At 45.4% G+C, this 19,071-nt stretch overlaps 1 protein-coding gene across 1 annotated transcript; it reads left to right on the top strand.

Annotated features, from left to right (window-relative positions):
• Positions 1-1,382: 1,382 nt before the first annotated feature.
• On the top strand, positions 1,383-18,715 carry SBSPON (somatomedin B and thrombospondin type 1 domain containing). Its single transcript, XM_056854710.1, has 5 exons — positions 1,383-1,608; positions 9,779-9,973; positions 16,087-16,177; positions 17,360-17,539; positions 18,598-18,715. The coding sequence occupies exons 1-5, from the start codon at positions 1,383-1,385 to the stop codon at positions 18,713-18,715; spliced, it is 810 nt and encodes a 269-aa protein (XP_056710688.1).
• The last annotated feature ends 356 nt before the right edge of the window (positions 18,716-19,071 follow it).

Here is a 19,071-nt window from a genome sequence, read left to right on the forward strand (position 1 = left end):
ACACATGTAGCAGCAAGGGGAGCTTTCAAAATCAATCTTTCCAGTGAAATATTTGCCCTGACCTGGATGGCCCAAGGTAGCCTGATCTTGTCAGATCTCAAAAGCTAAGTGGGATCAGCCCTGGTTAGTATTTGGTTGGGAGACCACCAAGGAACACCAGGGTTGCTATGCAGAGGAAGTCGCTGACAAACCACCTGGGTTAGTCTCTTGCCTTGAAAACCTCATAAAAGGTTGCCATAAATCGTCTGCGACTTTAGGGCATTTACACACACACACAGAGAGAGTGAACTATTTCGGGCCGGAGGATGGAACAGTTTTAAATGGTGTTTCTACTCCATCACGATTTTTGGGGTGCAAGTGCAAAGGTCTTGCTGTAGAGGTCTACCACTGAAATGAGTGGTGAAGCAGGCGCGCTTGGCACTTGCTCAGAGGCACTTGGATCTATTGTTATTGCATAAGTTCTGGGGCTGAGCTCGCAACTTCAGGCCATGCGCACGCTCCCTTCCTGGCGCAAGTGGTAAGCACGTCTCTTTGCAAGGCCATATAGGCCATTTATGCATGGGAGGTTTTGCCTTGGATTTGCCACTCTCTAGATGTACATCTAAGGAGCCCCGTGGCACAGAGTGGTAAGCTGCAGTACTGAGGTCCAAGCTCTGCTCAGGACCTGAGTTCGATCCCAACGGAAGTTGGTTTCAGTTAGTTGGCTCAGGGTTGACTCAGCCTTCCATCCTTCCGAGGTCGGTCAAATGAGCCCCCAGCTTGCTGGGGGTAAAGGGAAGATGACTGGGGCAGGCACTGGCAACCCACCCCGTAGACAAAGTCTGCCTAGGAAACGTCGGGATGTGACCTCCCCCCATGGGTCAGGAACGACCCGGTGCTTGCCCAGGGGACCTTGCCCTTTTACCTTGGATGCACATTTTCCCCATCCGACTCCTCAAGACTCCAAAAGAAGCCCCCAGGCAGAGTGCTGAGAATTCAGATGGGGGAAACGTGCACCCCGAGAGGGGCAGCCCCAAGGCCAACCCTTCCACGCGCGTGCCTGGCAAAGAGAGCCGCGCTGGCCACCTCCGCCCGGGCCGCAGGGAGCCCTGCCGGCCGCCAGCGATGCAAAAGCCGGCAAGATCCGCGGCGGCGGCGGCGGCGACCTTGGAGGCTGAGCAAGCCGCGGCCTCTGGCCCTCTTCCCGGGCCGGCTGGCCGGCTGCCAAGCGCGCGTCCGCCCCCTCGAGCCGCGCAGACTGACGCTCTCCGGGCGGGCGGGTCCGCGGCGCGCTCTTGCCGCCTGGCCGCGCTCTCCCGCCGGAGAGGCCGGCGGGGCGGGGCGAGCGGGGCTCCCCGTCGAGCCGGGGCTGCTGGGCTTGGCTTGGCTTCCGCGGCAGGGCGATGGGCGGCGGGGCCGGGCCGGCGGTGCTGGGGCTGGCGGCGCTGGCGGCCCTCTGGCCGGCCGCCGGGGCGGGCTGCGCGCAAGAAGGGCGCTGCTGCCCGGGCCGGGACCCGACGTGCGTCGCGACGGGCTGGCGCCTGACCAGAGCCTACGGCACCTGCTTTTGCGACGAGGCGTGCCGGCGGACGGGCGACTGCTGCTACGACTACGCCCAGGCGTGCCCAGGTACGGCGGGGGGGGGGGGAGAGCCCTTGGCGTCCCCAGAGGGCAGGCCGGAGTGGGGTTGGAGCCTCTCGGGGGCGCCTCCTCGCCTGAAGAGCCCAGTGGGGGAGAGTTGCAAGCAGGGAGGGGCCGTGGCTCAGGGGCAGAGCATCTGCTCGGCATGCAGAAGGTCCCAGGTCCAGGCCCCCGCCATCTCCAGTTCAAAGGACTAGGCAGGTGTGTGTGGGCGTTAAGTGCCGTCAAGTCGCTTCCGACTCTATGAATGAAAGTCCTCCAGAATGTCCTGTCTTTGACAGCCTTGCTCAGATCTTGCAAACTGAGGGCTGTGGCTTCCTTGATGGAGTCCGTCCATCTCTGGTTGGGTCTTCCTCTTTTCCTGCTGCCCTCCACTTTTCCTAGCATGACGGTCTTTTCCAGTGACTCTTGTCGTCTCATGACGTGACCAAAATATGACAGCCTCAGTTTAGTCATGTTAGCTTCTAGGGTCAGTTCAGGCTTGATTTGATCTATAACCCACTGATTGGTTTTTTTTGGCAGTCCATGATATCTGTAAAACACTCTCCTCCAACACCACATTTCAAAGGAATCTACTGTCTTCCTATCAGCTTTCTTCACTGTCCAGCTTTCGCTAGGCAGGTAGGTGATGGGAAAGACCTCTGCCGGAGACCCTGGAGAGCCGCTGCCGGTCTGAGGAGACAATACTGACGCTGGCCATTTATGCACAGGAGGTTTTGCCTGGGATTTGCTGCTCTCTAAGTGCACATTTTCCCCATCTGAATTCTCAACACTCTGCATGAGGGCTTGTTTTTGAGTTCTGAGAATTTGGATGGAAAAAAAATGTGCATCTAGAGAGTGGCAAATTCAAGATAAAACCTCCCATGCATAAGTGGCCTTTGATGGACCAAGGGTCTGATTCAGTATAAGGCAGCTTCATGTGTTCGCTCTGCTCGTGCCCAGAGAGCCACTTGATTATGAGACTCTGGGTCTGAATCGTGCCCTGGGGCGGGTGGTGGTGGAAGCGGCTGGAGGTTCCTCGGCTCCTTGCCACCTGCTGCGACTGAGTTGCCGAAGGGGCCCAAAGCAACAGGACTCGGCTTCTCGTGTCCACGCCCTCATTCGCTGCCGCTTCTCACGTTTGCCCCCCATTCCGCCCAAGGGAACACAAACCCTTCAGCGGCATTTACAAAACAACGTTCCCTTTTAGTTCTTACGAAAGGGCACATCCAACCCCGGCACAAAAACGCAAGGAAGTGAGTCAGGGTGACTTCACTGGGCATTTATGTGCATCTAAAGAGTGGAAAATCCAAAGCAAAAATCACCCATGCATAAATGAATCGCATCCTTTTGCACATTTAATCGACGGGACAGAAGAGTGCGTGGTGTGACCGGTCTTTGGTTAAGTGTTATGTAAAACACTCAGCGTAAAAGACTCTTAAAAAAAAAAGTGCCTGCTGGTGCCACTGATGTTGACAGCTGTAGAACAGAAGTGCCTGGCATATATGCACTGATTAATTCCAGAATGTATACAGCCTTTTGTACCTTAAGTTTTTGAAAGTGTTTTTTTTTTTTTAAAGAAAAGCAGATGCAACCGGAGCAGAGAGTCAAAGGACTTTGTGCTCCCGGTGCTGAGATCCTCTTCTGAAAAAAAGATCTAAAAGAGAAAGGGTGCAGAAAGGTTGCTTCCCTTTGCTCCTTTTCAGTTCTTTTTGAACAGCTGCTTGGTTTAGCCATCCAGACTGATGACAGCGTGTGCCCTAGAGGCTGACAGCCTCAAAGAAAAATAAAAAGAACACTTATTTTTCATTTAAAGCAGTATTTATTTAATTTAAAAAGAAACCCTTGTAGCATGTAAGCTTAATTTATTTGCTCGAATCATTTAGAGTTCTCTGCTCCGCAGGCATCTGGGTCTGGCACACTGGGTTGGTTTCTGCTCTGTTTGGTGCATTGTGGTCAGGATTATGTGGATTAGTCTGTGGGGTGGGAAGGGAGGTTGCAGTGGGGAAGGATCCTGCCTTAGGGTAGAGAGTTGGATTTGATCCCCACCTGGCCTCTTCAATCCCGTTCACTCTCCCAGCTCCTGGATCACTTGAAAATGTCATCACTTAAACAGGAAAACCTTTTATATCAGAATCAATCTTCAGACCGAGGGTGGAACTACAAGTTGCCAGGCAAGCACAATGTTCTCAGCTCTGGGTTTGAATCACGATGCTAATGCAGCAGCAGCAAAGAGCATTTGCAGGGCAGAACTGCTTGGTGGGAGGGGAGTGCTTGACCCTTCTCCTGCCCACCATTTCTCTTGTACAGTTCCTAACAAGCCCCCCTCCCCATACCTTTCCTTTTCTGAATCTGTTTGTGAAAGTGGAAATCCGCCTAGCTAGAAGTGAGGAAAGATCTGGGAAGATGGGAAGCAGAGAACTGGTGCTTGGGGGAAAAGGGTTAAGCATCTTTCTTCTTGACAGTTAATTCTTCCTTCCAAATTCCCCTGCTACTACATGACTGTTAATCATCAAACAAGGCTTTGAGGAATCCCTTTTTTTTTCTTGTAAAGTGTACTTTTGCCCATGAGTGTTACATAAAACCATGACTGGAGAGTGGTTAGACTTCTTATTTGGCCCCTCTTTTCATTTTTTTAAACTTTATTACTTACATAAAATTACATACATAAAATTGGGGGAAAGAAAAGGAAACAAAAAATATCAATCAAAATTACATACCGTTACAGATAAAAGTAATAATAATACTCATAAAAGATAACGAACTCTGCTATGCATATTAAAGCCAGCAAAAACATTACTCGTCTTCCTCACCACATTTTCCCATTCTGGAGATTATCGGGACCCAGACAGCATCTAGATCTTCCATATTTTTATAATGAGTGAGCTTAATTAATACATAAATTTGTTTAATCTTATCTATGCAGTTATTTATATCCAGGAATTTGTTTCCTGGCCCCACTCTTTTCAAATGCTAATTCCCTCTAATTTTTATGCTTTTTATTCTTCTTCCCTGTTATGCCTCCAGGATCTTCTCTCTCCCCTTCCCTTGTCACTGCTTCCGTGGTATTAATGTTGGTTTGCTAAACTGTGGCTGGACTTCAAGGGACATCCAAAGAAGTGTGTGTGTGTGTGTGTGAGGGGGGGTGGCGGCAGTAAATTGAGTGGTGTTACTTCCCACTTCCCAGAGCAATAGGCATGGAACAGTGGAAATAAAGAGTGTATGTTTGCTCTAAGGTAAGGCTGTTGAAAAAAAAAATTCGGTAAAATTCGGATTCGGCAAAATTCGGCCCGTTATTATTCAGGAAATGCCAAAGTCCGAACTCCCCCGCTTCGGGTCCGTGCAATTTTGCATGAGATCCGGAGTTCGGGGAAAAATTCGGCCGAATAAAGCCATTAAAAACACAATCGCGCCTTTCCGCGGCTCGGGGGGGGGGCATTTTTTGGGGTAGTGGTCCCAAACTTTCAGCGTAGCTTGAGGGGACCCTTCTTGCAAGAACCCCCACGTTTTGTGAAGATTGGGTCAGGGGGGGCTGAGATATGGGCCCTGAAAGGGGTCCCCCTCCTTAATGTGCATCTCTGACAATGGGGGTTTGCAATTAGCAGAACTTGCCGCCTACTCCGGAAGGTCCCAGCCCCGAGAAACAGCTGAGCTGGGGGGAGCAAGGGCGGGGCAGGCGCGAAGAAGTTTGCAAACCATGCAAAGCAACACGTTTGCAACCATGCAAACAATGCAAAGCAACACGTTTGCAATCATGCAAAGCAACAAGTGACGCCTGGGAGTTTGCAAACCATGGAAAGGGACAGAGGCATGCTAGCTAAGCATAAGGAGCAGGAGGGGGTGGAATTTCCCCTTTTGCATTCGACTCGGGACCAGGCAAATGCATTCTTAAAGTCACAATTTGAAAACAAGTTTTGAGCAAGCATCAAAATAGACCTAACCGATCTTATGAATGAGGGAAAACCTGAGGACACACAACTGAAGCCCCCCTCAAACCAGGGAGAGAGAGACTCGAGGGGGCACACACACCCCAGGCAGAATGGGCGAAAGCCCCCTTTGTCTTCCCCCTCACCCACAGAAACTGCTCCCTCCCCACACACACAAAGACTCTGCTTCCCCCCCCCCACACACAGGAGACAAATTATAGAGAAAAGCCCCAAAATGGGTCTTACTGTGGATGTCTTCTGTTCCACCTTCTTCGCACCTGTCCCGCCCTTGCTCCCTGCAGCTCAGCTGTTTTTCGGGGCTGGGAGCTTTGGGTGTGGGAGGCAAGCTCTGCTAATTGCAAACCCCCATTGTCAGAGATGCACATTAAGGGTGGGGGGACCCCTTCCCAGCCCCATATTTCACCCCCCTGATCCAATCTTTACAAAACTTGGGGGTTCTTGCAAGAAGGGTCCTCTGAAGCTATACTGAAAGTTTGGGACCTCTACCCCCAAAAATGCGCCCCCTGCAGCCAGAGAATGGCTCAAATGTGCACACGCACCCCCCAAGGGGAATCTCACACACAAACAGATACTCTCTTTCTCTCCCCGGGACGCGCAGCAGCTGGGCTCGCGACTGATTGGCCAGAAGACCACCCAGCCTGGCCACCGATTGGCCGCGGGAGAAGGCTGCTTACTAACTGACGGTTATGCTGCTGCTCCGAACCCCGAATTTGCCAAATTTATTCACCAAACACCCCAAACTTGTTGAATTCGGCTCCCCGTTTTCCCGTCTTTTTTGAGTTCAGTTCCATCCGAACTAAAAACTGCCAAATCGGGAAATTTGGCTGTTTTTCAGTTCGGGACGAACCGAATCGACAGCCCTACTCTATGGCATATTCAGCTTGTGTGAAGTGGTTAAAGAAAAGCCTTATTTGCGATGTAATAAATAAGTTTATGGTGCAGGTGTGAGAGGCTTTTTTAAAACAGTTGCACGCTTAATAGTGCATGTGAAATGCAGGAAAAAATCAACTTGTAGAATGCGGTTGATATGTACCAGATTTGTAAATGTGTAATTATCATTTTTTATCTTCTTGCTCGAGAAAGCTCTGGACGATATACAGTGTTCTTCTCCCTCCCGCTGTTTTATCTTCATGTTAGACTGAGAGAGAGTAAGAGACACCGACAGATGTCGCCCAGTGAATTATGGCCTAGGGACTTGAACGTGGGTCTCCAAGATACTAAGCCAGCCCTCTAACCACTACTGGCTCTTCGACTCCAGGCCCAAAAGTTGTTAATAAATTATCAAATATTTATTCCATTTGGGGTGGCTCATTTCATAATGATCAGATCTCCACCAAGTCACCAGTGACCATAACTCATGCATCTTCTGCTAATTTCCCCCTCCAAGTTGTCAGTGAATTGCAGAGGCTATGGAGAGGAGTTGATTACTCATTTTCTGCTGGATTTGGAGAACCAATGTGACAGTGCAATTTTATATAGTGACTCTATTTTAAGCCTTTTGAAATCAATGGTCCTAGACTAGAATAACACTATTTAGGATTGTACTAAGTTTCCCATGCTGCTTCTGCAAAGCCAGCCCAAAGTAAAACACGAACCCAGTACCTTCCCTTTGAGAAGAATATGGCCACCAGTGGTGATTTAATAATCTCCTTTAAACCTGTGGTAGTAATTAAGGATGCAAGAGACTGAGGAGATGGAAGCTTCATAGTGGGTGGTCCCAAGCAATAGTATATTTTCTCAGTGGGCATTAACGCATGGGCAGAATGTTCCTGGTTCGCTCCTCTGTTATCCCACAATATTTTAATCCCACAATATTTAAGTCTGGATAATCAAACGCATGACGCCAGCCTATCCCACATTAAGTCTGAAACAAGTAGCTGCTGGAGGCTCCCCGTGCGTTTGAACCAACCATATAATGTGGGATAGTTCGCAATGCGGGATAGCAGGGGAGTGACATCGCCCAAGGATTGGCTGAGGAGTTATCCAATCAAAGGGCGATTCTCCCCCCTTTTTTTTTCTTTGAACGCCAGCGTTCCAGTATACCATCGTCTCAACCTGTCAATTAAAAAAAGGCGGGACGGGAGACCGGAAGCAGCAATTGCTCGCACAGGAAAGGGGGCGGGACGGGGGACGGGAAGCGGCAATTGCTTGCGCAGGGAAGGGGGCGGGACGGAGGAGACCGGTAAGGAGCATTAGTAGCGAGCTAGCCGAGTAATTACACGCACGTCGGCGTTCCGGTAATGTAGCGGAATTTAAAAAAAGTAGCGGATTAGAACCGAAAAGATCGCTATAAACCAGGGATTGATTAACCCGGGTTTTTTTGCCTTAATTCGCGACTAAGGTGGGTCCGATGCGCAGCCCTTGGACGGTCGTGCGTGTGGACCATGGAGATTCGCTACTATTAAGGCACAAAAGCGAGACAAATTGGCCGTGCGTTAAGCCCCAGTGTTTTCAGGCCTCTGGTCTTGACTGCTAGTAGTAGTTTTCTTCCAGTGCTTTGTGCACTGAAAAGGATAGTCATCATCATACATGAAATCTGGATATGCAAATTAGGATGATTACCAAAATGTTTTTTTTTTGGGGGGGGAAATAGTATTTTAAAAGAAGATTGTAATTTATATGGGTGTATTATTTTTGGAGAAGAGCCCCTTGCCGCAGAATGGTAAAGCTGCAGTACTGCAGTCAAAAGCTCTGCTCACGACCTGAGTTCTATCCCAACAGAAGTTGGTTTCAGATAGCGGGCTCAAGGTTGACTCAGCCTTCCATCCTTTGAGGTTGGTAAAACGAGTACCCAGCTTGCTTGGGGTAAAGGGAAGATGACTGGGGAAGGCACTGGCAAACCACCCCGTAAACAAAGTCTGCCTCTTAAATGTCGGGATGTGACGTCACCCCATGGGTCAGGAATGACCCGGTACTTGCACAGGGGACCTTTACCTTTACCTTTTTATTATTTTTGGAATGGGAGAAGAAGGGAGAGTCTTTCAAATATGAGGTGAGGCAGTCTTCAACTACAAAATATGATCAGAGGAACAGCATAAGAAATGATATAAAGATCAAGTTATATAACACATCAGCCCTAGTTATACTACATACTAATAATAGCCATGTTCAGCATGTATTTTAATGTACTGATATAACATGCTGATGAGGTATTATAATTTTGTAGCTCCTCAGTTAAGTAAATTGCTTTATTTTATAACGAGTCCATCAAAGAAGCAAGATCCAGTGTAGATACTGAAACTATTTCATGAGCAGTGCATTTCTCTCCGCAAGGGAAAAAATAAAGACAATAAAGTGTTTGAGATGCATCTATTATTATATTTACATTTATACAGTACCAGCAATACATAATTTTAAAAGTAACATTCGAACAAAAGGGGTTCCTGCCCCAAAGACCATATAAATACATTTTGACAGTGGGAGGAGACAAGAACATTGAAGGAAACTGGAAAAATTGAAGAAACTAGGGTAACAAACTGTGAATGAGAGAAAATGAATGTAGGCTTTATGACGGAGAGACCAGATATTATGCTGGACATAAAGATTTTTTTTTTTTTAAGTACCCCCTTTTCACCTTATGTGGCTTTCAAAGCAGTTCATAAAATCTACAAAACCATATAGCACATTAGCAAAATGAAAGCAAAGAGCAACAAAACAATTTTTAAAAGTTCAAACTAATAATTGTAACAGTTGAAGCCGACAAACTACAGCTGTAAAACACAAAATAGCAGCATCTAAAATGATTGATAACCTAAGTAGCCCACCAGTAATAACTGGTAATCTTGGTCACTCAGCACTGAATTCAAACTAAAAAAAAATGACAGGGAAGATGCTGGGCAGGTACACCTGAACATTTTACCTGATGGGCAAGTTTATTTGAGGGAACGTTGGTCTTTTAGCTGTGCTGCTCTCAGGATCATTCAGGGCTTTAGAAGTCAAAACCAGGACTTTGCATTGTACATGGAAACAAATTAGGAGCTAATGTGGATGAAATATGTTTACTATGGAAGATTCAGTTAACAACTTGGTAGGCATGTGCCAAGTTCTTCTCCTTTGTCATAATGTTTATGGATTTATCCGTGTGTCCCTGGCAGCCTCTGACATGGCATGAATACTGGGAAAGGGTATGTCTGGCTTAGTATTATGGGAACAGATGGGAAATTCCAACGCTGGACTTCATTATTCCTGTTGCTTTAATTATTAAATTATAACTTTGTTGCATTTCCTTGTAGCTCTGCCATGCATTGCTGGGAAATGGACTCAATGGAGCGGCTGTGCAGAACAGTGTAAGCCTAACTTCCGAATGCGAACACGTGCCATACAGCAGGAACCAAAAAATGGTGGTGACCCTTGTCCTTCATTAGAAGAGAAGGCTGGCTGTTTGGAATATACTACTTATCAAGGGCAAGATTGTGCAGATGAGCATGGTACATATAAATACTATTTCTCTTTGAACTCTTCATTATCCTATTTGTAATTCTGAACTAGGACCTCGGCATGGAGTATCCACACACTGGGGTCAGGCTTAGAGAAGGGGGAAGTTTGTACTAGCCTGGGTCAGCCACCAGATTTGCACAAAAATAGAAAAAAAATTAAATTATAGACAAAACCCTGAGATCATGTGATACTACAGCGTGAGATCTTGGCTGCCATTTTGAGGGGGAAAAGCGAGGGGGAGCTGCTGCCCAAGCCAGATAGGTAGTGCTGGTGCTGCTGGGGTGGGAGAGAAGCAGCAGTCCTTGCCGTTAGGGTGAGAAAAGTGGGAGCTAGAGCATCTGTGTCAGCCAAGCAAGTGGAAGTGTTGCAGGTGGGAATGCTGACCAGTGAATAGGTGACCCAGAAACTGAGAGGAGGAAGGCTGGTATTCCCTCCCCCCATGATTCCTGTGGAGCTCCTTCTTGTATCTATATGTTAAGGACAACTAATTGTGTTCCCACTGGAACACAATATATTTGTGTTGTATCAATATATTTAATTCTCAGTAGGGTCTCATCTGTGGATACCTAAATCCAGAAACTGGGGACATGGACAGTCAAGACAGATCTTTCTGCAAAACAGAGCAAAAGTCCACGGTTTGCAGAAAAATCTGAAATTTAAAAATAATACGTTGGGGGTTAAACCCCCCCCCCAGTAATAGAAGCAGTACCTGGAGCTTTAAAAACAAATGTTCTCAGTGGCCATTGCTAGGAAACCACAACAGTACTGCCAACCTTCAGACCTTGGTTTCTTTAACTAAAAAGCAGGGGGGAGGTGGCAAGGCCCTTTCCAGGACTGCTTTGCCCCTTTGAGGGAGGACTTATTGGAACCAGGCTTGGCAGCAGCCCTGGAAAGCTTGCCACCATGAACGTGCATGACTTGCAGGCCCAGCTGCTGTTCTACAGCAGTCATCCTATGAAAGCCAGTGTGGTGTAGTGCTTAGAATTTCAGATTCGGATCTGGGAGGCCCAGGTTCGAATGCCTACTCTGGCCCTAGTTGGCCCTGCGCATGGAACCAGTAGCAATTTTGAGAATGCTGCCTTTAAGTTTCTGCCTAGTAACCTAATGCTTTCCTCCAGAATCTCATGATTACATTTCCCAATGTTATTGGTGCCAACATGCGCTGTGACTGCTGACTCCTACTGGATAGCCCTTTCTTCCCTGCTGGCTTTCTACCTTCATAACTGGTTTAGTCATTTAAATGTATTATACAGTGAAATAGGTTGTTTACCTGAACTTGTGTGGATTTCCGTAGCAGGAAGGATACAGCAACCCATCACCCTCTGTGCTGATGTGGCACTTGTATGCCCTTTCTCAGGAAACTCAGACTAGAGGGGCTTTCTCCTGCACCCCCTCATATTCCCTGGCTGAACTCCCAATTTCAACTCCATGTTAGAACCCCAATTCGAAGCACTGGTCACAAGCCCCACAGAGTCAGCCCTCTGATGAGTTCTGTTTTATAGCTGAGAGCTGTGGCTCCACCCCCAGGAAGTGTCAAACTCCTGGGAGGGGGGGTCAGACAATAGCAGGCAGCTGACTCACCTCACTCAAGCAGAAGCCTCTCCCAGTAGGACCATGTGCCCTCACCAAAAGCTAGGAGATTTTCACACAGACACTCCCCAAACAGAAACCAAACAGCCTTGAGCAAATAGACTGACACACTTATCCCTCTTCACCTCTTGCACCAATCCCAAACTCAGCTCCCCTGTTAGACCTCCTGTTTGATGCACCGGTGGTAAGCCCCATAGGGATTCTGAGTGCCTCTTAAATACAGCTCGTAATGGAGAGCAGATAACATGTAAGTTGGGCAGTGGGTGGGGAGGACACAGGGAAAGGGGAGTATATGGGGACTGCAAGAAGGAAATAAATAGTATAGGGAGGGGAATACAGGCAAAATCAACACCTAGATTCGAGCACCTTAGAGACCAACAAGATTTTTGAGGTACAAGCTTTTGAGAGTGAAAGCTTCCTTCATCAGATATGTTGGAATGGAGATCTCTCTTATATCCCAGTCAGAAGTGGAAGGGGAATTGCAAAGAAGGAACTCAGGATACAGAGGTAAGATGTGGATTGTAATCAACTTGATTAGAGCAGAGGGGAATGCTTGGAGGCAGAGAATTAGCATCCGTAGTGAGATAAGAACCCTGTGTCCCTATTCAGCCCAGGTTCCCCCCCCCATTGTTCTGAACTTGTGAACAAACTCAAGTTCAGCTAACTTGCATTGTAATCTCCCCTTGAAGCTTCTGTGTTTGAGGACTGCCACTCTTAGGTCAGTAGGGGTGCTTCCTGCAAGTCCTTGCACATCCCCCACTATGCAACAATACTCAATAAGTAAAAGAAACATTAATACTAAATTACTTGTAGTTCTGTTTATATATGCAAGTGTGAGTCTTACGCCTACTCTTGTCAGTTGGCCTTCAACCACTGAGAGGCCAAAAAGGTTTCACTTGGGCACGAGGCTGGGTGCTTTTACTGAAAAATGCTGATATGATGAGAACATTTGTAATGACAGGATTTTTGAATCACAATCACAACTTTCCACTTGTGAGACAGCCATGGTTATAAACAACAGTTTGCACTAATGCATACATAATGCAAAACCACAGATCTTGGTGGGAAGCAAATGTGGGGGACATTGCAGAGAGCAGGAGAAGGAAGCAGGTGTTCATGAGGGCACAAACTATGTTTTGCTAAGATGCAGCAGTTTGGATGGGACCCAAAAAACTGAAATATGTATGATGCAGGGTTCTACAATGGGAAGGTGAAATCACCCCCCGTCCACAATATGTGCCCTTCTACCAGTATAAAATGACATTTAGATGCAATCCTATATACACATCAGACTATAGAGTTGTGGCAGGATTGCGATGGGCCAAAGTTTTTCACACAGGAACGTAATTGGCCTCCTTCTGTCACTGGTCTTCCAGCTTCTTTAGTATAGAATGACTTTGCATAACACCATATCAGGTGATGATGATGGTTATTGTAACAGTGCTGTTCTTGTGCATGAGGTGATGAGTCATCTTTTTAGAAATTATTACTACCGTTAGCATTGTGTTATCCTTTTGATACTATAAACTGCATGTCTTTTCCATAAAAATGTTAGACCCATCTGGTTTAATTAAAAACCTGCTAGTGAAGCATCTTGACCCATTTCAATCTGATTCCAGTCCTGTGTTTGATACCCAGACAGCTTTAGTTGCACTGGTAGACAACTTTTGCTGAAAGTTGGACAAGAGACAGTCTTTTGTGTTGACAATATTATATCCTTTAGTGGCCTGTGACACAGATGACCACTACATTTGTATCCACCAGTTGGAATATGGAGTTGGTGTTAAGGGAGTAAACCTTTGGCGGTTTTGGTCTTTTCTGTCTGATAGGACATAAAGCGTTTACACTGGAGGGGCAGAATCAGCTGGGTGGGATTTGTCCTGTGGTTCTTCTATTCTCTCACCCATGCTCTTTTAAGATATGTATGAGGCTGCTCAATGAGATTGTCTGGCTCTTTGCAGTTGGGTGTCATCAATATGCAGGTGACATCTAGCTCTGATGAGTCCCTCTTGGTTCTGAACTGGTGCTTTGAGGCTTTGGTTAGGTGGCTAAGGCAGAACAAGCTGAAGTTGAAACCAGATAAGACAGAGGTGATGCTGGTCAGAAGTGTGATGTGCTAGAGGGATTAGATCTACTTGTCCTGGATGGAGTGGAGTTGGCTTTTCCAGAGCAGGTTAAAAGCTTGGATGTGCTTATAGATCCAGCCTTGCTGTTTGAAAAGCAGGCTGGCGCAATGGTGAAGCACACCTTCTATCAGCTGTATCTGATTCACCAACTCTTTCCTCTCTTAGACTCAGTTGATCTGACTGTGCTGGTCCATGCTTTTGTAACCCCATGGTTGGATTTGTGGAATGTACTCTTATGTTGGCTGCCTTGAAGACAACCCTGATGTTGCAGCTGGTCCAGAGTGCAGTAGCCTAACTGTTGTCAAAGGCTAACTGATGGGAGCATGTAGTCCATTTTGAAACAGCTTCGTTGGGCGACCAGTTTGGTTCAGAGCAACTCAGGTGATGTAAAGCCCTTTGTGGCCTGGGGTCCTCTTATATGAAAGACCGTCTCCTTCCATATTTTCCTGAGCCCCAGTGATGGCTTCTACCTCCTAGCTGTTTCCCCACTCAAGGTGGCATTGAACAGAGCCCGTGGACTTTTCCATAATGGCTCCCTCTGCGGAATGGGCTCCTTGAGGGGTTCCCTTGTTGGAGATTTTTAGGAAAAACTGCAAGGTTTGCTTGTTTGCCGGGGGTCTTTTGATGGGCAATCAATTGCGGGCATCTTTGGGAGAGAGGGAAATATTTGGGATTTGTTATTTAATTTTGGTTTTAACTTGTAATATTTCTAATCATTACTGTAATCCACCTGCAGCAAAGAGGAAAGGCAGGTTATAAATATTTTAATAAATAAATAAATGTGTACATGTTAGGCAATACAAGCACAATGTGGCATAGTGGTTGGTCTAGGCTCTGGGAGACCTTGGTTCAGAACTCCATGCTGCCCTGAAGTTTACAAGGTGACCTTGAGCCAGTCACGTTCTCTTTGCCTAGCCTACTTCACAGGAGAGAAGGAGGATGTATATCACCCTAAGCTCCCTAGAGAAAAGGTGGCTTGAAAGTATGTTAAGTAAATAAATACATGCAATATTTGGCAGGATTGCGTAGTTGTGAAGCGGAGGACATTTGAAATGCCTGCACCCTTAATGGAAAGATTATTGCTTATTTATTTTTTTGACTTGTTTGAAAAAAAATCCTACTCTGTCAGACTTACAGGTAAAGACAACATACCTATTTGACTGTACTGAGAGGTGCCTTGGAAATCTTACGGTTTGATTATTTATATTTATTTATTTAATACATTTTTATGCTGCCTTTCCATCCAACCCGGGTCCACATGTTGGTGAACATAAACACTTAATTGGTTCTTGTAGGTTATCCTGGCTGTGTGACCGTGGTCTTGGTATTTTCTTTCCTGACGTTTCGCCAGCAGCTGTGGCAGGCATCTTCAGAGGAGTAACACTGAAGGACAGTGTCTCTCAGTGTCAAGTGTGTAGGAAGAGTAATATATAGTCAGAAGGGGGTTGGGTTTGAGCTGAGTCATTGTCCTGCAAAGTATCAAAGGTAATGTGCTAATCATTGTCCTGTAAGTATCAAGATAATGTGCTAATGAGGGTGTGGTATGTTAATGTGGAACCATTGTATCCTGAATGTATCCTAATGTGGAACCACTGTATCCACCTGCACAAGCCTTCGACAATATTATAAACACTTAAATTATAAAATTCAATTAAAAACATAAACACACAGCACTAGAAGGGACAATGCCATTACTGGGGGCATGCCAGACGAAACAAAAAGGTCTTTGCCTGCTTGCGAAAGACACCAATAGAGGAAGATAGATGAATCTCCCTGGGAAGGGAGCTCCATGATGGAGGAGGCCCTTTTTGGGGTCTCCAGCTGTCTAGCCTCAGATGGCGGGGGCAACTGAAGCAGGGCCTCTGAGGATGACTGGAGTGAGTGGGTAGGTTCACAATCCCACCACTAGATAAACACTCTCAAACCCTAAACCCAGCAGAGTCCAAGCCAGGGCATCAAGCCAGGCACATAATTATCAGTGAATAACATGTGCTGTCTTTGTTGGTGGGGGTCACTTTGCTGAGGGTATCCTAAACTGGCCGTGTACATCAGTTTAATGACAGAGTTGGATTATATGCTTGGTTCCACCTGCACAAGCACCTGGCCTGCTCTGGAAAAATTTCTGCCAATTTCTTCCCCTTCTACTTCAGTCATCTGAAAGGCACCCAACACTATTCCCAAGGGTCCACCAACCCCTAGGAGTAAGAGTTTGGAAAGCCCAGCAGGGAGAGAGAGACAAGATCTGTTCTACAAATGTAACTGTGCTCACAATGCACAGGATCCAATCCTTTGTTTCCAGGTAGCACATAAAGAAATCACTCTATCAGTGTCATCTGTTTTTGTCACCATGCAATTAGTTTTAATAACAGAAAACTCTTCTTTCTTAGTTCCTGCTTTCATAACTACTTCTGAATACAATAAAGAGAGGAAAAAACGAGCTGTGCACCCAAGGTGGTCTTCAGAAAAGGAGGATTCCAGGTAAGTAGATTTAACTTCTAAGGGGAGGGCTGTGGCTCAGTGGTAGAGCATCTGCTTGGCATGCAGAAGGTCCCAGCATCTTCAGTTAAAGGGATTAGGCAACTAGGTGATGTGAAAGACCTCTGCCTGAGATCCTGGAGAGCTGCCGCCGATCTGAGTAGATAATACTGACTTTGATGGACTCAGTCTGATTCATTATAAGGCATCTTCATGTGTTCAATACATGTGGAGATCATTCAGTTCAGGGGAAAGGGATTGTTTTGTATGTGACTACAAAAAATATATTGGTAACCTCACATGGAACAACTTGAGGGTAGGCTACGATGCTAAGTAGCTCATGCTTTCATTGGCTTGTTCTCTAAACAGCGTTTGATTTTGTGTCTCATTACTTCATTTATGTCCCGAATTAGACAGTTATTTAGGTCACTGAAAATTTTTCATGGAGTTAAATTTTTCATCAACGAAGCAAGGCTGTAATTTGGGAGAATCATGGGGAATTAAATATATATTTTTATTCAAACAGCAGTGACCATACTTGTCTCAGTACACACGTGGTCAAATATTCCACACAGCCAACAATACCTTTGTGTAGACAGAAAACTATGAGAAAGTATTCAGTGAATTTTATTGGGTGTTACGTTTGTTGTTTGATGCTTTTAATTACATATTGTAAGCTGCCTTGAGCTATGGGGAAGGAAGGGATATAAACAAACATTTCTAGAAATCTTAGTTAATATTATTAAAATTACCATGTGACTTTTTCTTAGCTTTGCAGATTCACTAACTGTGAGTTAGGGCAAAGTTTGGTTTCCCACAACACTTACCTAGCAGTGACCAGAATTCAACAGAGGCTCTTAAACTGCTGCTCCATGCGGTTGATTTAGAACTGTTAAAAGAAATACGAAGATCTTCTGTGTCTTTGAAATTATTCCCAGGTCATCTTGCCTTTTTCTGAACTTTGTTCAGCTATAGATGATAATGTTTGTACTTCGCTTACTCAGTTAAATCAAATGGTGGCTTGTTTTTTTGCCTTGCTTATTATCTGGTTTATATGTAAATCTGAGGTGGCCTCTTGTCTTACACACCCCACTATATCGTGCATAATTCCTTACAGTATAGTCTAACATGCTATAATCATATAAATGCCATATTTGTTACCGAACAAGTGTTTCCTTCCCAAAGGAGCTACTGTGTGGAGTTTAGAACGGAAACATTATCTCCTCATTGCTCTGTGGAAAGCCGCCCATATGCCCGATGGATGCAGTATCTGCGAGAAGGATATACCGTGTGTGTAACTTGCCAGCCTCCAGCTATGCATACTGGCAGACACAGATGTTCTGGAGATGGTGGTAATGCAGATGGGTGAGCAACTGAATCGCTTATTCCTAATCTCCATAAACACACACACACATCAATTTTATCTACTGTATACATGCTTTTAAAGAGACCAAACACTGACACGTTCAGAACAGTTCAATGCAACCTTTACTCATCTACTGAAATTTACTATATGGTTTCAGGATTAATCTGTTCTCAGTTGTGGGCAGACCTTCCTTTCAGGTGAACCACAGCAGAAAAAAACACCTTTCTTTATAAAAGTGAATGATTTGTACTGTAGAAATAGCTTTTTTTTGCTATGATAGCAAATGTGGAGGAAGAGCTAAACCCTCATAACTCCAAATGTAGCCTTTCTTCTGTGCCTTCCTGTTGTAGCTATCCCATGGCTGTATCAAAGGCCTTCGTGGCTGCATTTGAAGAGTTACATCCAGAATCATACAAGGCTCACTTTCTAATTTATGGCAAAACCAAGGTCATGCAGACTTTAGTGCATTGGGTTCATCACATAAGGATAGTATTAGCTTTGAGACTAGGATATCTGACGAACCATCTTTTCTCATATATTCTTGCCCACGAATTAAGATCACAGGGAGACATCCTCAGGACTGTCCCACCAATAAAAGAAGCTCATCTGGTAGGTACATGAGAGAGAGGCTTTTTGGTGGCAGCTCCACGATTATGGAACAATCTCCCCAGGGAGGCGCGTGTAGCCCCTCATTTTCATTCTTTAGGAGGCAGTTGAAGGTTTTATTTAGAAAGGCATTGTGATTTTAAATTCTGGTTTTTATTGTTTTACTTATATTGTAAGCTTTCTTCAGTTCGGTAAGGTGGAAGGGCAGCAAATATATAGTTACACATAGAGCCTTGTGGCAAAACACCAACAAGTTTTTGGAAGACATTTAAAATGCAATGTGTTATGGTGACTTTAAGAGAATATAGCAAATTCAGCATGTTTTTATGTTAAGTACTTTTCTCAAAATGTTACATATAATATGATTCAATGTCGAAATGGTTCTTTTACATTTTAAAAAATACTACAATGGTATGAAAATTCTTGAAGCATAACTTCTGTTTCTTTTCAGGAATAAAGTTCTTCAGTGGCAAGCAGTTGGCAATCCTTTATGTCATGGAACATGGAAAAAAGTTCAGCAAGTGGAAGAATGTTCATGCCCTCTTGTACATAGCTTTATTTTTACATAATAGTTTGAATATATATATATTAATATCTTTAATTGAACTGATCTGGAAACTATGCTGTTGTTGTGCTTGTGTAACTCTGTTCATCATTGCTTTTGAAAAACAGCAAGTCAAGACCTTGAAATCATTCTTGGTGCTCTTTTCTGCAGAAATTAGAATGAGTTCAACTGTACCACATTACAATTAGTTATTTTTCTGCGGCCACATTTTCTAGTTTTGCATAATCCACAGGCAGCAGTGCTTGCAAAAGTCCCATTTTAAATGGGCGAGATTTAGACATGTGTTTGTAAACATTTTAGAAGGGGCTAGCAATCACATACTCTACTGCAACCGAATCATATGGCCCTTGACAGATATTT

This window comes from Euleptes europaea, chromosome 8, assembly GCF_029931775.1.
Source record: "Euleptes europaea isolate rEulEur1 chromosome 8, rEulEur1.hap1, whole genome shotgun sequence".
Lineage (NCBI taxonomy): Eukaryota > Metazoa > Chordata > Lepidosauria > Squamata > Sphaerodactylidae > Euleptes > Euleptes europaea.

Bases quoted from the DNA above. Each gene is read 5' to 3' on its own strand.
- SBSPON (XM_056854710.1), top strand. From the start codon at position 1,383: ATGGGCGGCGGGGCCGGGCCGGCGGTGCTGGGGCTGGCGGCGCTGGCG. The intron at 16,178-17,359 runs GTAAGTAGATTT...TCCTTCCCAAAG, and splicing joins TCAGAAAAGGAGGATTCCAG to GAGCTACTGTGTGGAGTTTA. The intron at 17,540-18,597 runs GTGAGCAACTGA...GTTTCTTTTCAG, and splicing joins GATGGTGGTAATGCAGATGG to GAATAAAGTTCTTCAGTGGC.